General features: G+C 42.6%; 1 protein-coding gene across 1 annotated transcript; it reads right to left on the bottom strand.

The window, feature by feature from the left end:
* Positions 1-13,159: 13,159 nt before the first annotated feature.
* Positions 13,160-19,757, bottom strand: LOC311244157 (uncharacterized protein; the record flags this gene model as incomplete). The annotated part of the gene is made up of 6 exons (XM_084333565.1): positions 13,160-13,542; positions 13,688-13,778; positions 13,882-13,959; positions 14,336-14,433; positions 16,693-16,874; positions 19,719-19,757. The coding sequence occupies 6 exons, from the start codon at positions 19,755-19,757 to the stop codon at positions 13,476-13,478; spliced, it is 555 nt and encodes a 184-aa protein (XP_084189691.1). The 3' UTR covers positions 13,160-13,475.
* Between the last annotated feature and the right edge of the window lie 82 nt (positions 19,758-19,839).

The raw sequence follows: 19,839 nt of genomic DNA, 5'->3' as shown, positions 1-19,839 counted from the left end.
AGGCCACGTCGTCAGGGATCCGCGACCGTCGCCACCGCCACCACCGCCGCCGCTGCTGGGCCCTCGGCCAAGAAGGCCAGGAGCGAAGATGGTGCCTCGTCTGCGGCAGCCAGCCGACCCACGCCCGGAGGTGACGGTAGGGATCGTCGTGTCCAGGCACCCCTGAACCGTCCCTCCGGGCCCGCTCCCCGTGGGGGCAAGCACCGGGCTGCACGCGGCAGGCGCCGCTAAGTGACTTTCCCCCTGTTACCCCTGTTCCCTTCCCCGCCCCAACCATATTTTTTGTTCACATTAAATAAAGGGTCCCTCCTGAGTGAGGGACTATTTTTTGTTACAAACTGTGTGTTTATTCACTGTATATGTTGGGGATACGATGTGTGAACTCTCGCCTAGTTGTGGGGTTGTTAGGAGAGCAGGACTTTTAGTCCTTCTGGTCGCTACATATATATGTGCTTAGCAAGGCCTGTAGCTAGCACTCGGTCGAAAGGCTTTTCTTTCCTCACCCTGAATAAATATGTTTCTTCTTATAGTGGTACATTTTTACCGTTGTCTGAGGGGTGTGTTCTGTTACATTGGTAAACAATGGCATTGAGTCCACAGCTTTGGAGTGTTAGCCTACAAGAAGTGCTCGTGTGTATAGCTTGTACCGAGGTCTTATTGACCCTCTCTCAACCTTCTGTGTTTTTTCTTGAAACATGAAACACGGGTGTCGTGTTCACACATAAGCCTTCGGCCTTGTTTATAAACCCTGTTCGCAGACAAGTTGTCGTCTGTGACTAGCGTGCGTTGGGTTAGCAGCTTATCCTGATAGGATATACGCTTCTCCATTAGCATGCTGGCTACATAAGTATCATCTCTAAATGGCTTGTTTTCTATCGTATCCGGGGTGTGGGGTCATGAGGGGGTGAACTGATAAACCCCTCCTTCCCTCTTTTCTGATTGGTCAGGGGGTTGGGCCTTCTATCCTGCAGGTTCCCTGCCGCACTGACTGGTCAGCACGGCACGGGAGAAGGGGGGGGGGGGGTAGGGAGTTCCCTGACTCCTCGCCTGTAATGGTCGGTTGAGTCATGGGATTCCCCCCGCCATAGAGTACGTCACTGGGCGCGTTTCTATTGGTTGCCGACTTCAGTGAGTTCTTTACAGGCTCCATATGTGGACCTCTGTTGTTGTCAAGTTGGTGTTACGGTGCATGGGAACTCAAGAGTTCTGCTGCGCTCTGTATATATGTGTCTTGAGCTTTTGGTCACGTGGCTCAATGTTACATAAACTTTTCAATTTGTTGCTCACGTGGGAAGTCTCTCTGGGGGTTCCCCGTCCCCTCTATTATGGAGCAGGTTGACGGGGTGTTGTTTTCCCTCAGCCGCGTCATATGGGACCCATGTCCGTATTCTTGTCGTTCTCCCAGGTGGCTTGGAGGAACGGTATCTGGGTTCTTGTTAGAATTACCATTGATATGTTTTGGGTCTCGACATAGTAGTACGTAGTGCTGGCCCTGGGTGTTTCTGATAGGAACCATGCATGGGCTTGTACGCCTTGGTTGCTCATCATTGAAACTGCGGTTTTTATGGGGCAACTGGGATGGAGTTTGTCTCTTCCGAGCGCCAGTGTACTAGGCTTGTCTCGACGAATTCTCGTTCATCTCTGGGGGATGTTAACAGAATAGATCGAAGCATTGGTAGAGGGGTCTCACGCCCTTGGGGTGGGCCACCGGGCGAGGTGCTTTGTGTTCTGACCGTCTGGGTGGCGCCCTCTATAATGTTTTGGATCGACACACGTACCTACCCCCCTCCTGGGACTGGGGATGGCGGCGTGATTAGGGCACGGGACTGGTTCTGGTCGTGCCGGACCAGGTCAGTTAACCCGTTGTCTGCCGGGGCGCAGATCTGCTGTTCTGGTACCCTGAGGGGCTTGTGCTTTTTCGGGGGGAAAATGCCGGGTCGGCCCGGGCGTTGCAGGGTTTGATGTTATGGAGGTGTTCGTGGTTATGTTACTGCATGTTATCCCTCACTGTTGCTTGGTCCATATTGTGTTGTACCTTGCGCTGTGCTAAAGGAGCCTGGTCCTTCTCCATTCTTTTTCGCCCCTCTCTTCTCCTGCTTGGCGGGGCTGGGAGGGGGCTGTCGAGGTGGTTCTTGTAGAACCCCTCTGGCATCCCTGTGTACATCCCGGTCCGCCAAGCCCAGGTCCAAATTTGTTTTCGTCAACCTGTTGGCCTGGGTTAACCCCTTCTTGAAAACTGAAACACTTGTACTGCTGTATAGCCAGTGTATACCCGCAGTTGTGTTTTGGATTTTTTTCTTGGGGGGTTATAGGAACAACCGCCTCATGTTAGAACCAAGGTGGTGGTTGGTTTCCTGGTGTGTTGGTAGTGGAGTCAACTCATGGGGTAGGCCGGGCTTGGCCCCGTCTGCCTGTGAGTGTGCCCTGCACCTTTTCATGACGTCTGCCAATCATGTCAGCCTTCTCTGCCTCGGCCCCTCTAGAGGATCAGGTTTTTTTTGTGGAGGCTGCGACATGGTGCACAGCATACCAGCATACGCCCCTTCCGCCGGGGTGCTGTTTTCAGCAGACCCCTTTGGCGCCTGTCTAGTCCGTAGTGCTCCAGGCTCAGGTCGAGTGGCCTGTTGCCTGGATTGAGGGATCGCCCACTTTGAGGGTTGTCTCCCCGGTGCGCTGCCTGGTCCCGCTGTGGGTGTAGCCTCTTGAGTGCTTCGGGGCGGCGTGCTGTGGGGGGAAGGGCCTGCTCTTGGATGGGCCCTGTCCGAATACGCTGGCGATGTGGGGGGTGGTGTCACTAGTGACTGCCTGGTGGGGTCTTGATGCTGCGGCGTCATTGGCCTCACCAGGCCCCCTTTTCCGGGGGGTCCAGTCCCTTCCTGGGGCTGGGTCCTCCTTCGCGCTCCGCTGCTACGGCCTTGCCACGGGGTTGGGTTTTTGCCCTTGACCCTGTGATGTTAGGGGTTGTAATGGGGTTTTTATTTCTTCCCGTTCGTTCCCTAGTGGCATGTGGGTTGCGCGTTTGTGTAGTCGTGGGTTCTTCTGTGGGAAGGTAAGTCCCACGGTCTGCTCACCCTGTGCGTTTGAGTTGCTAAACCCCTCTTCGCACAGTCGGATCCGATTCCCTCCCGTCCTCCACTAGGGGGGTCCGGGGGCTCGGGTCCTCCCCGGTTCTGATGGTTGTGGGGGGCCTCAGCGGGTACATTTGTCGAGCTTCCGCTCTGCTCAGCTCCTGTGTTCCAGAAGGACGCAGAGCGGTAGCTATACAATCTATCTATTATTTTTATTTTTTATTTGTATGATTTATTTTTTTAGCGTTTATCGCTTTATTCTACTGAGCAGTCCAGTAGAGAGAGAGAGAGAGAGAGAGAGAGGTGAAACGGGAGACAGAGTGGGGGGAAGACATTCGACAAATAACGACGGGTTCGGGAATCGAACCCGGGTCGGCCGTGCCGCGACTCAGCGCGTTATGTGGTTTGCCACTGGGGCGCCCCGTCTGCACCTTTGTTTACACAGTTTATGTTTTTCATATTTTTTATATTCAAACAGTGTATTGTTTACATTGTTTATTTTTTCATGCTGCTATGACACCCGAAGTTCCCCAAGGGGATCAATAAAGGAATATCTTATCTTAGTCTTCGATATTGTTGCTTATTCCAATGTTATTCTACTAGCCCTCAACTCAGCCCTGTTTCCCCTTCATTTAGCTCTCTCTCTCTCTTTCTCTCTCTCTCTCTCTCTCTCTCTCTCTCTCTCTCTCTCTCTCTCTCTCTCTCTCTCTCTCTCTCTCTCTCTCTCTCTCTCTCTCTCTCTCTCTCTCTCTCTCTCACCTTTGAACAGAGTAACCTCAAATATCCCCACCAAGAAAAGATAAGCCACACATTGCACAGTCATTGGGCCACTCCCATATGAGTGAACTGGATGTACTTTGGATGGACTATTTTAAACCAGGACAACCTCTCGTGCGGTGCCAGGAATAGGGCGGCTTTGGAAGGGGGCTAGCATTAGCGAGTGGAACAGTCAATGAGGAGAGGGATCATGTATTCAAAGGGCACGTTGCTCCAAGCTCTGGACCAGAGTTGACCAGAATTTAATGATTTTAGGAAGGTCCAGAAATAGAGAAAAGGGCAAAGTTTCCCGCATTTGGAGCTACTTTGCTATTGTTGTTACACACACACACACTGACGCTGGTACACTTACATATTTGAATAGAAAGATGGTCATAAGCTCGGTTTTGTAAAAGGTAAAATGGTAAATGGTGCATTTATATAGCGCTTTTATCCAAAGCCCTTTACAATTTGTTCCTCACATTTGACCCATTCACTCACCCATTCACTCACACATTCACACACCGACGGCGGAGGCAACCGTGCAAGGTGCCAACCTGCTCATCGGGAGCAATTAGGGGTTAGGTGTCTTGCTCAAGGACACAGGAGGAGTGGGAATCGAACCGGGAACCTGTTCGGATTAGCGGTTTTGTCTCATCTCCATTGCATTTCATATTATATATAGAACATCAAAACTGCAACTGTATGGAAAAAGTCCTTGATATGCATGATGCATGATATTCATAGAAGCATTTGTAACATTTGTGTCGCTCTGGTTCCGGCAGCATGCAGCTGCTCCATCAACTCTGATTAAGTATGATAGCTGAATGTGAGCCAGCAGCTTCAAGTTCCTTGGTGTGCACATCAGACTGGTCTCCTTGTTACTGTCTGGCATACAGGAGCGTAGCTCCATGTACCCATCAAACTCACAGGCCTTAGTGCTCAAATCTGATTTATTGCTCAGATCAGATTTTTTTTCTTTGGCTGTTCACATTATTTTTTAAACGTGGCCAAGATCAGAGTCCAGTGTGAACCGGTCACATGCTCCTTAACTGCCCTGCATGCGGTAACGAAGATGGAAGTAAACATATCAACGGTATCTGCTTTAGGAGCAAATATGAAAGTGGCCCAAATCAGAATAGAAAAGATCAGATTCCATGTGATTTATGGTGAACATTCAACACTGAAGAAAAAACCCACCTGAGTGAGCAAAATAAATATCTGATTTGGGCCACTTTTCCCTCCAGTCTGAACGTACAGTAGCAGACCGTTTTTACCACCAGGCTTCTCACCTGCTGCTATAGAACCTGGACTGCTACACACCAACGTGCAATACTGTCGTATACACTCATCACTTTGTTCACAGAAATCGTTATTCATCTCATTCCATTCTCTCATATTTAATTCCTTTCTCCTATTCTATTTGTGCAATCTACTGATGTACACACTTTACTCTACACACAAACCCCTTTTCACATATGTATAGTGTTATACATTATATATATATATATATATATATATATATATATATATATATATATATATATATATATTGTGACAAGCCTGGTGGTGTTCAGACTCGTCACGGTTCAAAAACAAACAAATTCAAATGTCCACACAAGTGCAATATCAATCAATAAGAATATTTATTGATTTACAGGCAGAATAATAGTACGATGGGCAAATAGAATGGTTGTAATACAGTCCGATGGTCAAAACACAAAAACAGGCTCTCGTACAAAAAAGTGATTGTTCAATACTCAGAGTAGTCAGTACACAAGGGTGTTTCTCAGCCAGTCTAGGGTCCAGTACACAATGAACACCTTCTCGCCTTCACCTCTCCTCTCACTACCTCTCACCTCGCAAAACTCTGTACAACAACAATCTCTCTCTCACTACAATAACTCCAACCTCACCTCACCTCCACTCCACTCAACACTCTCTATCCTAGTGTATTTGTAGTGTGTGTCTGGGGTGTGTGCGTGTGAGATGTGGGTGAACTAATGATGCAGAGGTGTGTTCTATCAGTACTAATCAGCTACCTAATTGTTTCCACTCCTTCCGTGGCAGTAATATCTCCCATCCTTCACATATCTATGAGAGGGGGGTTGATATCTGCCACAATATATATCATTATCATATACACATACATTATGGTGAAATTCAGGGGTCATAGCAGCACATGGGAGGGGGAGGGGAGGTACAGGATAATATAAATCACAATACAAATATATGAGAATAAAAGTTATTAAAGAACAAGGGTCTGATCTGCTGGACAGGTGAGACATATATATACTCTATGGATAATAACAACAACCCCATGTACAACCCCATGTACAAATATATATAGCTAACTAAGCCTGTACAATTCAAGTTCAAGTTTCTGTATTAGTTGACATGCAAAGATACAGAATACCTTCACATGGAATGCTTTTTTCTGTTATGCTCCTATGAGGATCATAGGACGCTTGGATCATACACATACAGCTCATTACAGTAATATTCCACAATTATTACATTTTAGATAGTAATAATGGTACAGAGCCTTGAGACAAACATATGCATATTCACCACCGCAAACAGACTGGCAGCCGTCATAGGCAGCGCCATTTACGGAAGGAGGGGGGAGTGGGTTGGGGTTGTTACAGGGCTGTAGGGGGGGGGGGGGGGAGTGGGAGGGGGGGGGAAGGTGGGGGGGAGTGCACAAGCCAAGTCCTGGGTGGGGGAGGTCTCCCTCACACGAGGCAGCCGACAGTGCAGCGCCAATGCAGAGGAATTGAGTCTTAGTCTAACCTGGTCTAAGTAAACAGATTAAGCAGATTATCAATAAATATAAAATAATGCATATACAAATAAGATCTAAGGTAAATGAATGAGGGTGAGTCCTTGTGCACCAGAGTCTGTGCAGGGTTCACAAGTTAAGAGTCAAACAGTTCACACACTTCTCATGTTCTCCAGCCGTTGGCCAAGTCAGTCCTTGCCCACGGTTCTGGAGCGTGATAGCTACTGGCTACTATATATATATACACATAGGGGTGTAAAGTACTTCGTTACAATACTTAAGTACTGTTTTTGGGGATTTGTACTTTGCTCGAGTATTATTAGGTTTGTATACTTGTACTTTTACTCAATTACATTTCAGAGAAAAAAAAACATAATTTTTACTCCATACATTTATAATGCAGACCTACAAAGTACAAATCTCGCAGGTCCAACCATTTTAATCAGTATATTTGTTTCTCTGGCCGAACTAACGTTAACGGTATTAATCCTGCGGCCGCACTTTTATTTAAAAACAGCCAATCAAATCCCCATCAATGGAAAATTAACCCACTCATACCCATGCTGATTGGTCCTTGTGAAAGACTAGAAAGTGGGGATCTTTGATTAAACACCTGCTATCAGAAGGACAGTCAGAAAAAAAGTTTTGACTTTTACTTTTTAGTACTTAAGTACATTTAAAAGTAGAAACTTTTTTACTTTTACTCAAGTGTGTTTTAGCCAGATACTCTGACTTGTACTTGAGTACGATTTTGAGACGGTACCCATACGTTCACTTAAGTATTTCTGGGTACTTTTTACACCCCTGTATAACACAACCCGGCCTAAAGTTGTGTTGCAATTGCAATTTTTCAACACACCTGTACAGTATGTGTGTATGTGTTACGGACACAACACACCTTGTGTTGGCTATTTCATCTGTTTTAAGTGTGCACTGAGCAGTTGGCAGGGAAGATCATCCCCTCTCCTTGTAGCCTATAAGTCTCAAAACAATGACTCAAGAGAGTCATGTGACCATTAAAGTGTGTCGTTGAGGACTACTGCAGATGAAATAGCTATAAGCAGTCAATGACCAACTGTATTTCCAGCAGTGTAGTTCTTTTGGGATTATCTGTTTGAAGCTATTTAGCTTAACAGCCTGTTGTTTTGCCCGGTGCTCAAGTCCTTGGCTGGGCAATTGGCACGTGACCTGCTGTCATGAAGTGGCTCTACAGTGGGGTTTTTCCAGTTATTTTAATTTTATTAAAAACATTTCCTCAGTAATTGTTCTCAATATTCAGCTGATTCAGTAGGGAAATCAGAACTTTTCCGTGGATCACTCAGAATGAAGGGGACGAAAATAAAATAAAGATTCCAATGACACTGCATGTTCCAATGTACTGTACTTTTGTCTTATCGTGTTCAGTTTGTTCAAATGATATCATGTCCTGTGTTAGGCACACTAGAGTATTTACTTAATTTCGTCATAGTCTGCCAGGCTTGTGAGGGCTGCGGGTGTTTGGGCCACTAGCAGATAACAGGGACTCCTCTAACCACTAAACTGCTTATGCAGAAGGAGATGGGGGGAAATAAACAACTAAAAACCTTTACAGGTGGACTGACTAAAAATAAGAGGAGTTGATAAATAAACAACAAGAATATAGTATAAGTATAAGTCTTTATTTGTCATTAGATTAACACACACACCATGCGATGGGCGACCCACAGGAACACACACACACACACATGCACTGAGTCGCTGACGAAATGTTCTCTGCACCTCCCATCCCATCGTCCTTCCCCCCAAGGGCAGCCGGGGACCAATCCAAGTGCTCCTGTCTGTCTTCGTCAGGGACGCAATTGGGTTCATCTTATCGGGAGGGGAAACCCTTGCGAGCACGCGGAGAACATGCAAACTCCACACAGAAAGGCCCGGGAGATCCCCCACCTGGGTAACTGGCAACACGGCAACCTGGTCCCCAAGTGGGAATCGAACCCACAACCTTCTAGCTGTGAGGCGACAGTGTTAACCACTACACCACTGTGCCGCCTTAGAAGTAACAACAAGGTATTATAGAAAAACTGAAATAAGCCACATAAACCTAATGGTAATTTTATATAAAGATATGTCAAACTAAAACAATAAACCTCCAAAACAAGAGGAAACTGTCATGAAAAGAAACACACTACAATCAAACGCTCAAAACAGCTTCTCAAAAACAAAGTGATAAATGAAGCCAGTAGCCTCAAACAACAGCTACAGAGAATGTCTGGCTGCTCAACAGGGTATAGAACAGCACTAAGCAAAATTCTTGAATGCCTGACTGTAAGGATAACCTACACCAGGGATTCTCAAACTTTTTCATAACACAACCCCATTTTATTTAGGATGTAGTTTCAAACGTGGAATTAAGGAATAATTAAGGAATTATTAAGGAATAAGGAAGGAATTAAGGAATATAAAAATAAAAGCACTATGTAATACACATTTATAGAACGAGGCATATTTAGCCAAAATATGTTGCCAGAACAGTAAATTACCTTTTCATTGTTTTTATATATACTTTTTTTTTTTACTTACCAATGCGCTGTCACCTACCCGGCTACCCGCGACCCTAATTTGGGTCGCAACTAGGGATGTCCGATATCAATATATAAAGAAATTATATTGTCAACAGATATGGTTGAAAAACAAACAATGTTTTAAATGTAATTGTAGATACAATATTGTAGTTACAATTTCTTTAATTGAATTAACTTAAACTAGAAAAGTAAATACAAACTAAATTAACAATGTAACTTACAGTTTATAGAAGGACAGTTTCCTTCTGAAGCACAACTTAATGCCTCATCCTTCCAGTCGGGACCATTTGTCACATAGTGAGAGCTCCACAGATCAAGCATTGATTGATTGATTGATTGATTGAAAAGTTTATTAACAGATTGCAGAATGGGTACAGTACAGTACAGCTCAATATATACAATTGTTAAGGGGATGCAGACCAGAGAAAGACTTTCGTCTTGTTTACATCAGGGTCCCCCATTTTAAATTCATCATAACATATATGACATACATGACATACAGATAGACAGTACTGCTACATCTATACATTTATGACATATCAGGGGGGGGGGGGGTTGGGTAGGGGGGGGGTTGGGTAGGGGGGGGACACTGTACACTGTACATTGGAATACTGACAAAGCCATACTTGGTCATTTACTGTACAACTGGGTTAGGACATTTGTAGGGGCCAGTTTCGAATTGCAGTCTCCCGTAGGTGTTCTTTGAGAGTGTTTTTGAAAGTGGGTAGTGATTCACATTCTTTTACAGCTTTGGGTAGGGCGTTCCACATTGATGTGGCATAATTGCGAAACGTGTTTAGTCCCTTGTTTGAGCCGAATCTGGGTTTAACATGATTTGTGGAGCTCCCTCTGGTGTTGTGATCGTGGTATTCACTGACCTTTGGGAAGTATTTTGACATGTACATGGGTACCTTGGTCGCGTAGTGTATCTTGTAGACCAGGCCCATTGCAAGTTGCTGTACTCTGTCGTCTACTCTAAGCCATCCTAGGTTGTCAAAGTGGGCAGGGGTGAGGTGGGTTCTAGGAGTCAGGTCAAGCAGTAGTCTGACTAGCTTGTTTTGAGATGTTTGTAATTTGTTTTTTAGTGCCTTTGATGTGCTTTGGTACCATGAGGTGCAAGCATAGTCGTAGTACCCTTGAATGAGTGCTCCTGCCAGAGTCTTCAGGGTATTCTTGTTTACCAGAGAGGAGATCCGGTACAAGAATCGAGTTTGTGTTTTGCACTTCTCGTTCTTTGTTATGTTATTGGTATCATATTATTATGCAAAGTCTAGGTGATAGATAAGTGCTGTGTAGTGTAGTTGAAGACACCTGACGACCTGCGCTATTGTTATGTAAGACGGTGGGTACTTAGCGCACAACGAATGAGTGGAGCGCATTTTTGTGTACTTCTGCTCAGAAAACTGCTAGGACGGCGTGGTACCGCGTGGGACCACCACTGCATCACTGACTATATGTATGTACCATGTATGTATGTAAATAAAATATATATATTTTAAAACAAAACGTAAGTCTTCAGGGGTAGGGCCCGACAAGCCTAGTGCTTCTCCCTAGCCCTTTTCGGACAATTGGACAATTCTGCAATAGCAGCTGGTAAAACTTTGGCGATTTATGGAATGACCATTGGGCCTCATGCATGAAGCGATATAAGAACAGATTTTGTTCTTAACTAGCATTTCCTCTTACTTTGTTCTTACCTGGGATTCAGCAAAGTTTTCTTATTGTTGCTTTTTTCTCAGGCAAGAACAAATTATAAGAGTGGTCGAGAGCACTCTTACCGAAATAAGAAATTCTTACCCAGATGAGAAACATTTAAAAAAGCCTACCATTCATAATAATGATAATAATAATACATAAGATTTATATAGCGCTTTTCCTAATTCTCAAAGACACTTTACAAAACAAACAATATAATACAATACAGTTTTAGTAGATAAAATAAAAAAAAATATATAAAATGGTGAGAGAGGAAGGAGTTCATAGGTTGAAAGCAAACCATTGGTCAATTGCCCCCAAATACAGTACCCCCAAATATGACTTTATAAACCCATGCAGAACTTTTCAATAATTATTATTATTATTATAACTTATTGCATACGTTCTGCTTCTGAAATGGATTATATATTGCTGTTAGAACAGTTAGATGCTGGCTGCCCAGGCCGTACGCATATAACGCATATTTACAACCTCTCCTCTCCTCTCCTCTCCTCTCCTCTCCTCTCCTCTCCTCTCCTCTCCTCTCCTCTCCTCTCCTCTCCTCTCCTCTCCTCTCCTCTCCTCTCCTCTCCTCTCCTCTCCTCTCTTCTCTCTCTGTATAGATGAAGATGTATAGCAGTACTGTCTATCTGTATGTCATCATATGTCCTGATGAATTGAAAATGGGGGACCCTGATGTAAACAAGACGAAAGTCTTTCTCTGGTCTGCATCCCCTTAACAATTGTGTGTATTGAGCTGTACTGTATTGTACCAATTCTGCAATCTGTTAATAAAATGTTCAATCAATCAATCAAAACTCTGCTCCACACCTAAAGTTCTGAGCGCACTCTGAGTTTTAGCCAGGGACATTTCAGAGAGAGATGACATCTCTCCAGGGACATTTCAGAGAGAGATGACATCTCTCCAGGGACATTTCAGAGAGAGATGACATCTCTCCACGGACATTTCAGAGAGAGATGACATCTCTCTCTGAAAGGAGAGAGCATAATATCAGCGGCATATCAGTATACTGCGCGCCGCGATTGGTTCTTGACAAGCGTGCAGCCAGTCGTTCAGTAATATGACAAAGCCTACTTTTGACCGATTTATTTCGCACTATACAGTATGTATACGTATAAGTACAAATATACGTCTTTATTTGTCATTAGATTAACACACACACACACAGGCACGTGCACACATAGAGCCCAAGGGGTGCTTGAGCACCTGCCTTTTTGAGCCTCATAAAAAAAGTGCCCTTTTTGGAAAAAAAAAATGAAAAAAATATGTTATTATTTTTTAACCGTTACGCATATATACTGCCCTTCCAACTGAAAAAATGTCAGGATAGAATCAAAATATTGGGTAAAGAGAGAGAGATGCCTCATATTCCATTGCAGTTTGCACGGCCTCCTCAGCGTGCAGCGTGCAGAGTGAGAAAGTCGTGAGACGTGTGTGTGTGTCATTTTGAGATCGCAAAGCGCTTCCTGTTGAATATATCAGACAGGGATCAGATGGCGAAACTCGGCTGTTTTACACCCGCCTCATTCGCCTTATAAGGAGATTGTAGGCGTGTCTCTATGCAAATGCATTTAGCGCGAACACGCTTTTGAGTTTAAGAATGAGTGGGATTCATTATGAAAATCTCCTGGGTACGCACATATTTCAACGTTAAGAACGGCTTGATGAATGTGGCGGTGGCTTTTCTTATTGTTCTCTTAACAGACAGGTAAGCAAGAATATAAGAAAAATAATAAGAGTATTGTTGAATGAGGCCCAATAAATTGTTGTGTCCAAAACCCGAAATAAAAAATAACTGAACTGAACTGAACTAATCATATTGAAACCAATTTAGCAAGTAGGCTACATTAATGTTATACAATTATTTTCACTGTGTAACTATTTCTAAGGAATTACATAGAAAGACATTTGAGTAGCTGTACTATATTGTATTGTATTGGATCACTGCAAAGAGCCAAAACGTCTTCAATAATGAAACATTATCGTTTTCCTATCTAAATAATGCAGGATAGCAATATTACACATATTGTAAAATAATCTTTCAATAACATCATTACACATCTTAATCTAAAAGGATTTTGTAGCAAAGAAACTACACAAATAAATGCTGTTTCATATGGAGGCCAAGCGTGGGCATTATTAAAATATAAAAAACAAGAACACGTATAGGTACTGTCAGCAAGCACTTTATTTAACAGCAAAAAGCATCATGGCAGAAATAAGTGACAATAAATGTGTTTCGGAGCGAAACAGAAAGAGCATTTTGTATAAAGTATTCTGTACTTCTGTATGACAACTAATAAAGAAACTTTAACTTGAACTTGAACTTTTTGTTCTTCTTTTGGTCATGAAAAAAGATAGTATACATTAAAACACAAAGGAAACATAACGTCTAATCACTACAAGTATAAAAAGCTCCATCTTCATCTGAAATACTGAACAGGTGGGTGTCTGTGGGGGTGGGTTCGGGGGGGAAGGTAGGCAGGGATATATGGGGAGGAGGGGGGTGAGGGAGTAGGAGTGGGTGGAATTTAGGCCGAAGGTGTGGGGGGGATCGATGTCGTGTCGAACTTTCCGAAATCACCTGCTGCTTAGCTTCCGAACCATTCCCTGGCAACACAGGTCACTTCACCGTTGGACACTGTGTAGGTTCCATTCCTGCAACACAGCAAGGCATTATAGAGTTTAGTCGTGAACTCAGGAGAACCAGGAAAGAGAGAGAGAGAGAGAGAGAGAGAGAGAGAGAGAGAGAGAGAGAGAGAGAGAGAGAGAGAGAGAGAGAGAGAGAGAGACAAACGCTCACTTTTGAGACTCGAATCCATTCTGTGCGCCAGGCGGGGTCTTTCCAAAGAAGAAAGCGGACCACCAGTGTCCAGAGTCCTGTCTGGGCAGTCCTGCAGGGAGACAGAGACAGTGTGTCAGGCTCAGGGGGACACAAGGACATTAAAGATCAATCATTTTTAGAAGGATATCCCTGTTTAGGGTCTCTTCACTCACCAGGGTGGTGTGGAACGAGCTCCCCTGTGTACTCAGAACTGCCACAAGAGCTGTTGCTGGAGTTGGAACCCAAACGCCCTGAAAACAAAACATAAGAATGTAATTTGAGTGAGTGGTAGAAGAATACATTGGACGTTGATTGATATTTAGTTTGTTCTTGTGTCAGTTGTGTCTTGTGTCAGTTGTGTGAATCTATAATGTGTTGTTGATTTATGCTGTGTAGGTATAGCCTGGCTAATGCAAGCATCATATAGTGTATAGTGTCTTTAATACCTGTATCATTGTAGATATTATGTCATGGGTTTGAAATGTAGTGTGAGGTGTCCACTACGTCTATAGAGGCCATTCACACAACGGCACATTGTGCTCTTACGCCACACTCAGGATGGATTCCTTTCCAGCAGGGTGGAAAGAAATCCCATCCTGGGCAACGGCAACATCTACCAGCACTCACTTCTGTAGTAGTCGTGGGTGGCGATGAGGGAGCCGGTGGATGAATCGATGCCATTTTCTTTTCCGACCTCTGTGTTGCTAGATGATGGGAATGGTAACCTGGGGGGTTGAGAAGAAAGGCCTTGTTATGATGAGGTCACACGAAAATGTGATGTAAAGAGCAGAAGTCGGAGAAAGAAGTGTTGCGAGGGTTCTGTTTATTTATTTGTGTTATAATTTTTTATCAATCATATTGTATCACCTCAATGTTGTACAGAATCTTAAATTTTTTCTTTTTTTAAAGTCAAGAAAGATAAGATGCTGCGAAGGTTTATAAATAATAACAACACATATATAACACATATATAACACTGTGTGCCAACTATTCTCGTTTTAAAACAAACGTTTTGCGAAACCCCCTGCATACGAAAGCATGACCATGTCCACAGGGTGGCCATTTTTGCTCTCCCGTCATGCTCAGGATGGGATTCCTTTCCCGGGTGGGAAGAGGGTGGAAAAAGATGAATGCATGGTGTCTATTTTATGATTATTGTGTATTTTATACTTGTCTGCACTTATGCTTTGCTTTTATTTAGTAAATTCTATGCTCATTTTATGTCAATTCTCTGCTCATTCTATGCCTGTCTATATTTATGCAAATTTTATGTTCATTTTATCCCTATTTTATGTTCATTATGTCTACATTACTGCTATGGGCTTTGGGTTGCAATTCTTGTATGAAAGGTGCTTTACAAATAAAGTGTATTATTATTATTATTATTATTATTATTATTATTATTATTATTATTATTATTATTATTATTATTATTATTATTATTATTATTATTATTATTATTATTATTATCAATGGTGCTTGAGCCTGCATTGCACATGGAGACATCTGGTGGACCATGATAGTAGATTCATGGAGATGGTCACCATGATGGACGCGCTCCAGGGAAAGCTGTGTACCATTCCATTCACACGGCCACCCACCTGCTGGTTTCCACCGGCTCAGATAACTGGAGCTGCCGCACCAGAGGTGCAATGTGCTGGGTACATGATCAAGGCCACGGTCAGACTGACTCAACACACCACTGCCTGGGGGCACATGATGGGACGTCTGGGGCAGGGAGGGTTTCACCACTTGGCGTAGCCTCAGGGTGTATTAGTCCATTCCATCAGTCGGTTTAGCCTTAGTCGACCAAGACTTTGTTAAGTCGATTGGTGGGTTTTACGTTTGTTTTATTTCTCCATGCCGAATGAGTTGAATGTCCTAAAAGACGAGAAGCACGTCTCTCTCCTTCTGCGTTATTGCACGTGGAGAATTAAGATTTTACAGAAACTATTCTTATTTTTACACATACAAGAATGTATTTAATCTAGGACAGCTCTAATATGCTGCATATATACATAATTCAAAATTAGCATGGTATTCAAATGTAAAATGATGATGTTCTGTACCTTAGTGGTCAGAGTACACACACACAGGCATATCCTTTTTTACTCTCCAGGTGCAGAGTCTAAAAAGGTGGATCCATGCCAATTCTAAAAGACTTGTAGTAACTTCCAATATCTTTCTCACTGTATTGCATAAAAAAGAAAAGATATTTCAAGCCCTTATGGCTTTCGTCAAGTAGGTCTTCATAACATTTACATTTAGTCATTTAGCTGAGTGCTTTTATATCCAAAGCCAGCAGGAAGGGTACAACTCTTACGGCCTGAGTAACAATGGTCATCAAACAGTGATGAAACTTGGGCGCTGCAGTGTTGAGTGCATAGTAGTAGAGACATATTAGTATATAGTATGTAGTAATAATAGACAAGGAAGATTAATTGGTGGAAGAGTGCATGATAGTAGAAGACAGTAAGTCGTTTTTCTTTCTTTCATTTCAGATATTGATTGAAGAAGTGTGTTTTTTATAAATGTGATGAAAGGGAGAAAGATATTAGGAGCTCCTGCAGTGTTGCAGGTCTGTCTGAATGTTCTCCTGTGTCAAAACACTGAGCCACACATCCCGGAGGCTCATCTCTAAGTAACTACATATAGTTCAACGCAATAATATTTAAATCTCTGATGCGGGTTGGTGCTCAAAAGAATTAAACAACACTGAGAGAGAGAGAGAGAGAGAGAGAGAGAGAGAGAGAGAGAGAGAGAGAGAGAGAGAGAGAGAGAGAGAGAGAGAGAGAGAGAGAGAGAGAGACCACACTGTAGAGACCAACCCCTGTAGTGTGTTACTAACTTCTAACAACTTCTGCAGATGTCAGATAAGCAGTTTTCTCCCATTCTTTTATTTTTGGTATTAATTTTTTGTATCATTGTTAGGGAATCAAAACAAAAGCCTATATTTATATAGAAAAATGTTTTAATGTGCTTACCTTTTAGTTGGTTGTATGATGCTGGAAACACCACCGGCGGTTAAGGCTGACAAGGCTTGATGCTGCAAAGTGTTAATTACTATTATGGCCCATTTGTGGGTGTAGGTCTGTGGAGTCTGGGGAGACACGTCGTGGCTGTTCCTCTGGGGTTCTGAATCCAGTTCTGGTGTCGGCAGGACAATCTGCGGCTTTATATCCGCTGGGACATGCACGTGTGAGAGGGGAGGGGGGGTTGTGGGCAGGGGAGCAGCTTGAGGAAACGTGTCGATGTACAGTGCTGCCAGTACAGCCCTCTCATGACCTCAGCTCACAGGCTTTTTTGGGGTCAGTCGACCCGCCACTCCTCCCTGCTGGTGGATGTCGGTATAGCAATTGAGCCGTCTCTCAAACTCCGGCCTCTTTTCTTGATCCTACTCAATCACAACTTGTTGATTTTCCTCGAAAGGCGACAGGGAATAGGGTGGCGTTTGAGATGAGGTCAAGTTCAATTAAGGCTGAGATGATATGCCATTTGGAAGAATCGATAAATCGGACAAAATTATCGATAAATATCGATTTTCTTTAATTATTATTATTTTTAATATATATATTAGGGCTGTCAAAGTTAATGCTTTTAATTTTGGAAATTAATTTAAATAATTTAAAGCAATAAATTAATCTAGATTAATCTATGGAGTGAAAAGTCTTCAACGTTCTGAACTTTCAGCAGTATATTCTCCCGGATATAAGAAAGAGGTCTAGCTGAGTCAATGTTGATGGTTTTGTTGAACATTTGTATTTCACAGGAGAGAAACTGTATTCAAAGAAAGCTATTAAAACAGTCTTTGAATCTAAATATACTTTCTTTGTGTTGATTTTACATTAATTCCATGATTTTACTCAAGTAAATATCTGTTACAAGCTTTGGTATAGAGTAAGTAGAAAAATGCTATTTTTAATCTAGATTAATTACAGAAAATTGTGAGATTAATTAGTTAATTTTACGTGAATTTGCATGAAATGGGGATGTTTTAACTAAAACATTCCACAATACCTAGTATTTTAGTATAGTATAAAGTATTTAAAAAAAAATATATATATATATATATATTTTTACATATGCAAAAAAATCGATAAGTGACGCCCCTTATCGATTTCACGCAGTTATCCATAATTATCGATAAATCGATAAGTGGTCTCAGCCTTAAGTTAAATTCCCCGTATTTGGCCCAAAAGAGACATTTTCCCATTACAGTTGTGTGGTGTGCTATATGCTTCCCTGCAGAAGCTAACCGCAGTAACTATGCAAACAGTGAAACTGAGAGAAATGGTTCTAAAGTTCTTTTACTATCCAGTGATTTTGTAGTTACTGCAATTCTTTATATCCCTTTATCATAGAACAGAGCAGGATTGAACTCTGGAACTTTGTCACAAGATAAAACAGATATTGATGTGGAACGCCCTACCCAAAGCTGTAAAGGAATGTGAATCACTACCCACTTTCAAAAACACTCTCAAAAAACACCTAAGGGAGACTGCAACCCGAAACTGGCCCCTGTAAATGTCCGAACACAACCCCCTCCAATGTACAGTAAATTACCAAGTATGGTCTTGTCAATAATCCAATGTACAGTGTTGTTTGTACAGTTGTACAGTGTCCCCCACCCACCCCTCCTACCCAACCCCCCCCCCTACCCAACCCCCCCCCCCCACTCCTAACGAACCCCCCCCCCCCCCCCCCCCCCCACTCCTAACCAACCCCCCCCCCCCCCCCCCACCCACCCAACCACCTCCAATGTACAGTCCCCCCCCACCTACCCAATCCAATGTACAGTTTCCACGCCTAATGTATATACTCTTTTCTTTCTGGACTCTTTTTGTATCACAAACAGTACTGTAATTGCAAATCTGGTATGTCATAAATGTATAGATGGAGCAGTACTGTCTATCTGTATGTCATGTATGTCATATATGTTACGATGAATTGAAAATGGGGGACCCTGATGTAAACAAGACGAAAGTATTTCTCTGGTCTGCATCCCCTTAACAATTGTATGTATTGAGCTGTACTGTACTGTACCCATTCTGCAATCTGTTAATAAAGTTTTCATTCATTCATTCATTCATTCATTCATTCATTCATACATTTTCTTTTCTGCAGTTAGCTTCTGCAGGGCAGTATAGCCTATCAAGTTAAAGACAGGTTGGGTTGAATGAAAGACGGAGCGAGCGATGAATATAACTTTTCCAATCGTGATGAATTGTATATGTAGAGAAATTCACAGCCCTTTAAGAAGTGACACGAAACTAAAACAATTCCATTGATTTTAATTGCAAAATCTGAAAGTACAAAAATACTTTTCATTGGTGAAAGTTTTCCCACTTGAAAAAAAAAGAAAGAATTATACTAAGTATTTCACAGTTTTCGATGGATACATTTTATGTAACCGAGATGATTACAAAGCAGTGGAAGGGTTTATTGAACAGATTTTTTCAAAATAAAGTGGTATTTTCTTTGTTAAAATAATATCTTTACATTCTGATAGCCATCACTGATTAGTTACTGATTGGTCAGTAACATGGGTCTTCCAGTCCATCTGCTCTGCAGTAAACAGAAAATAAATTTACTTACTTACTTACTTACTTACTTACTTTATCAAATCAGGAGAGAGAACTGCACACTGCAAAAATAAGAAATAAAAACAAACATGTGCTTGAAACAAGTAAAAGTATCTGCCAGCAAATTTGGCTTGGCAAATAAAAAAATATCTAGGGTGCTCTCTCCTGATTGGATAAAGTGGGAAGGGATACCAGAAAATGTATTTTCTGTTTACTGCAGAGAGGAGGAACTGGGAGACCCTAATGGGGATCCAAATAAACTAAACTAAACTAAACACTCTATATCAGTGATGGCTGTCAGAATGTAGAGCTATTTAACACTTATTTTACCAAAAAGAAAATACCACTTACAGCATCTTTAAAATGCAAATTCAACAACATGCAGGAATACTTATAGAACAACCGTGTTCATCTTTTGCATAACAAACCTTTTGCTTCTCATATCGCTCATGTGTTGTTGTTATCATTATCAACACAATCGGATGGACCGGTGACCCCGCTGACCGGCTCTTGGGAAACGCCATCAGGGGACGTCACCGGTTGTGGAAG

The sequence above is a fragment of the Notolepis coatsorum genome, assembly GCF_963971535.1.
Source record: "Notolepis coatsorum genome assembly, chromosome: 17".
NCBI classification, from domain to species: domain Eukaryota; kingdom Metazoa; phylum Chordata; class Actinopteri; order Aulopiformes; family Paralepididae; genus Notolepis; species Notolepis coatsorum.
The sequence above is the reverse complement of the archived record's forward strand: the minus strand, read 5'-3'. Positions and strand labels throughout refer to the sequence as shown.